General features: G+C 56.2%; 1 protein-coding gene across 1 annotated transcript; it reads left to right on the top strand.

The window, feature by feature from the left end:
- Positions 1 to 1462: 1462 nt before the first annotated feature.
- ZNF768 (zinc finger protein 768) lies at positions 1463 to 4693 on the top strand. The gene is made up of 2 exons (XM_080913621.1): positions 1463 to 2355; positions 2619 to 4693. Exons 1-2 carry the CDS (start codon positions 2268 to 2270, stop codon positions 4193 to 4195), a joined length of 1665 nt encoding a protein of 554 aa, XP_080769747.1. The 5' UTR covers positions 1463 to 2267; the 3' UTR covers positions 4196 to 4693.

The following is a 4693-nucleotide window of genomic DNA, read 5'->3' on the forward strand; positions in this document are numbered from 1 at the left end:
TGCCTCTACTCCCTTCTCAGCTCCACTTCCCACGCTCCCAAATAAACTGTATACTATTCGATACTATGGCTAGTACCTGGGGGGAGGCGAGGGGGAATGCCTCAGCATGGGCCTGCTGAGCACACCTCCCATCGCACCATACCACACTCTATAAAACATATATTTGACTATAAAACACATCACTATCTGCAAGAGAGGGGAGAGTAGCAGGGAATTAAGAACAGAGAAAACAGAGAAAAAATAAAGAAAGAAAACCGAGAGAGAAGTTGGGGAGGAAAAGGGGAGGGGAGGGAGAAGAGAAAGAGAGGAAGGGAGAAGAGGAGGGAAGAACATCTGAGAATGGCAAGGTCAAAAAAAAAAGAAAGAAAGAAAAAAGAAATGAGTAGCTGGGGGTGGGGCAGGGAGGAAGCCTGTGACCTGAGGAGTTTAGGATGGGGGAGGGAGGGAGAAGGGCTAGATGTTAGCAAGTGCTTTGAAGTGTTTAACTGGTACTTGTGATACCTGTGCTTTGCTAACTCAGAAGGCGTCACAGGTAGCCAAATGTTCTTTCTGCTAGAGAAAGGAAAATAACTCTTTTAAGTAGTGGAGAACAGCTTCCCAAAGTCCCCAAGAAATGCTGGCTTTTTTTTTTTTTTTTTTTTTTTTTTTTTTCCTTCTAACTGCCAGAAATCCTGCTATGGTCCAGTTGAGCTCCTGTCTGGATATTTGGGCCGCCTTTTGTGGTCTGGGGAATTGAAGTTTCCTTCGGACTTGACATCTTCCTCCTATGCAAGCCAGACAATACTGGAAAGTTAGTATGTAGATGCCTTAAAGAGCGAATCCTTCCTGTTGGGTTCCCGTCTGGAATTCTTCAGTGCCACTCTCCGAATTCTCCTGCATGCTTGTGAGAAAATCCAGAAACGAGGTATTAAATTAAACACAAGATTTGGAATAGGGAGAGATTAAAGGTCGTCTGGTGTTAGCATCTCTTAAGTGGCCCCTGTAAAATCTGAGAGCAGTCAGAGCAAGGAGAGCGGAGGAGGAAGGGTATCATCTACCCTAAGAGCCCTAGGCTTCCATTCTTCATAATACAGGACAAAGGGCTCAGGGGAACATTTTGGAAGCACCGGGCGAGCTCACGAGGAGACGCCCGACACATCCTTCTCTCTCTCCCCTGCAGGCACTTGGGACAAGCAGTTGGAATGGCCTGAACACCCTCTGCTGGAAAGGACCAGGACCCAAGGTGAGCCCGGGGCTACGATGGAGGAGGCGGTGAGAAAGCCACAGCTCCAAACGACCAATCGTGGGGCGGAGTGGGCGGAGCCTCCCGACACGGAGGCGGAGCTGTTTCTCTGGCAACTAGCCCGCAGCTCGGAGGGGGAGGGGAGGCCTTGGAGGGGAGGGGTCGGAGGGAAGGGGAGGGGTCGGAGGGAAGGGGAGGGGAGGGGTGAGACGGGTAGTGGGCGCGGGTGTCACTGTTGTAGTTCGGCCGGTGGCAGGCTCTGGCCAGAGCCTGGATGTGCGGTCAAACAGCCGCCTGCCCGTCTGCCCTGTGCCAGCCCGAGTGAACCCTGAGGCTAAGGAGAGGAGCCGCCCCCCCCACTGGCGCCGGGAAGCGTCGCTCCTTCTCGCTGACCTTGGTCTCGCTTGTCGCTTCGCCCTTGGCCACACTCAGTGACCAGCACATGGTCGGAGAAATCTGCAGACAGGTCCCTGGTTAGTCCGAGACTCGCGGTACAGACACACAAACTGCTGTCGTCCCTCCCGCCGGCTCTGGGGCTTTGGGTTGCCCCCACCCCCAAAGGCCCGGGAGATCCAGTCCAGGGTTAATGCCAACGAGTTTCCACCTCCAGCCGCTCCTAGAGAGGCCGCGGCGCGAGCCAGCGGGGGGAACTGGCCAGGGACGGACACTTCCTGTGCGGGGGGAGGGGGTGGAGAAGCAGTAACCCAGCCCGGGCTGGGGGCCGAGACTCGGGGTCTTCGGCTGGGAGTTGTGCTTAGGGACGGCCGGAGGACTCGGCCAGCCCCTCACCACTTAGGCCACGACGCGCGGGGGCCGGTGAGGGCCACAAGACAATCAGAGACCTTGGGAGGGGGCGGGGCAGTGGACAGGGGCGGGGCCGGAGAGGCCCAGGGTCAAGACGTCCGGCCTTCGCGGCCGAAGCCAGGCGGCCCGGTCTCCTCGGCGGCTCTGAACCGGTGGGTGGCGAGGGCTCGGGGCTCTGGCCACTCGAACTGGGTCGCAAGATCGTCTGCCGCCGCCGCCACCTCACTGGCAGCTGGCAGGGATGGAGCGGGAGGCGTCGTCGTGGGGCCTCGAGCCCGGGGATGTGCACAGTCCCGACGCAATGAGCAGCTCTGAAGGGTCTCTCAAAGGTGAGGGAAGGACCGCGCCTCCTAGGAGTGTACCAGCAAACTGGGCTGTGGGAGGAAAATAAGGCTGGAATCTTAAACACTTGAAAGTGGGGTGGAGAGTGGAGACTGGGTGTCGTGGGTCTTTGGAAAGGAGGTGGTACCTTGCTAGTAGGGCCAGTGGCCCTGCTTGGGAAGTGGGGAGAGAAGTTTGGGACAATTAATGGACCAAATGACCTTCCAGACCCCGATTCAATCTGGATTTTCTGTAATTCTCGATCCTGCAGGCAACACAAGTAAGAATGAAGAAGGGGAAATTTCCCAGCAAGAAGGCAATGGGAACTATGAAGTTGAAGAAATACCTTTTGGGCTTGGACCCCAAAGCCCAGAGTTTGAGCCACAAAGCCCAGGATTTGAATCCCAGAACCCCAGGTTTGAGCCTGAAAGCCCAGGGGTTGAATCCCGAAGCCCTGGGTTTGTGCCCCCAAGCCCTGAGTTTGCACCCAGAAGTCCTGAATCAGATCCCCAGAGCCCAGAGTTTGAATCCCAGAGTCCTAGGTATGAGCCCCAAAGCCCTGGCTATGAATCCAAAAGCCCTGGGTATGGTTCAAAGAGCCCCGAATTAGAATCTCAAAGCCCAGGGTATGAATCCCAGAGTCCCAGGTGTGAACCGCAGAACTCAGGAGATGAAGTTCGGAATTCTGAGTTCAAAACCCATAGCCCTGAATTTGAAACTCAAAGTTCCAAATTCCAGGAAGGTGCAGAGATGCTTCTGAACCCCGAGGAAAAGAATCCATTGAGTATCCCTCTAGGAGTTCACCCCCTGGACTCCTTTACTCAAGGGTTTGGGGAGCAACCCACAGGAGCACTGCCTCTAGGAGCACCATTTGATATGCCTTCAGGAGCTCTGCTGGCTACACCCCAGTTTGAGATGCTCCAGAATCCCTTGAATCTGACAGGAACCCTTCGTGGTCCAGGCCGTAGGGGTGGCCGGGCCAGGGGTGGGCAAGGCCCTCGGCCTAACATCTGTGGCATCTGTGGGAAGAGCTTTGGGCGAGGCTCGACCCTGATCCAGCACCAGCGCATCCATACCGGTGAGAAGCCTTACAAATGTGAGGTGTGCAGCAAGGCCTTTTCCCAGAGCTCTGACCTCATCAAACACCAGCGCACTCATACAGGCGAGCGGCCCTACAAGTGTCCCAGGTGCGGCAAGGCCTTCGCTGATAGCTCTTACCTACTTCGCCACCAGCGCACCCACTCTGGCCAGAAGCCCTACAAGTGTCCACATTGTGGGAAGGCTTTTGGCGACAGCTCCTACCTCCTGCGTCACCAGCGCACCCACAGCCACGAGCGGCCCTATAGCTGCCCCGAGTGTGGCAAGTGCTATAGCCAGAACTCATCCCTGCGCAGCCACCAAAGGGTGCACACTGGGCAACGGCCTTTCAGCTGTGGCATCTGTGGCAAAAGCTTCTCCCAACGGTCAGCACTTATTCCCCATGCCCGCAGCCACGCCCGTGAAAAGCCCTTCAAGTGCCCAGAGTGCGGCAAGCGCTTTGGCCAGAGCTCTGTTCTGGCCATCCATGCCCGCACCCATCTGCCAGGCCGCACATACAGCTGCCCTGACTGTGGCAAGACCTTCAACCGCTCCTCTACCCTCATTCAGCACCAGCGCTCCCACACAGGCGAGAGGCCATACCGCTGTGCCGTGTGTGGCAAGGGCTTCTGTCGCTCCTCCACACTGCTGCAGCACCATCGCGTGCATAGTGGGGAGCGACCTTATAAGTGCGATGACTGTGGAAAGGCCTTCTCACAGAGCTCCGACCTCATCCGCCACCAGCGGACCCACGCAGCCGGCCGCCGCTAACCAGTCAAGGGTGGGGAGGTGATGTGCAGAAGAGATGGGGTCAGAGAACTTAAAGAAACTGCTTAAGAGGATAGAGGAAAAGCTGGAGGAGAATAGAAGGATGAAAATTCTAGAAGATGGGTCAGGGTGCAGGAAGTCACATGCCCTCGAGAAGTATGAGAACTGGGCTCAGAAGGGGTTGGAGGGAGGCCAGACAGGCAACAGGAAGCACCAGGAGAGCCACGCTGCTTGCCCAGCAGCAGTGAGCTCTTTATCTGGGAGGCCCTGTTCTGGCAGAGTACTAGATGGGGAGGGGGGAGGGCAAGGGAGTGTCAATTAGAGTAGGGTAGCTTAGATTGGTAGCTGCTGAGACCCCTGTGAAACCAGAAAGAGGGTAAAGGGTAGGTAGGTGGGGAGCGTGGCCCAAGGGTAGGGTCTGGGCTTAAGAGCAAACCCCATTCTGCCTTGTCTTCCTCAGGCTTTGGAGCCGTTTCAGTTCAATAAAACTTTATGTGGTAA

Source organism: Micromys minutus (genome assembly GCF_963924665.1).
Source record: "Micromys minutus genome assembly, chromosome: 2".
In the NCBI taxonomy this organism is placed as follows: domain Eukaryota; kingdom Metazoa; phylum Chordata; class Mammalia; order Rodentia; family Muridae; genus Micromys; species Micromys minutus.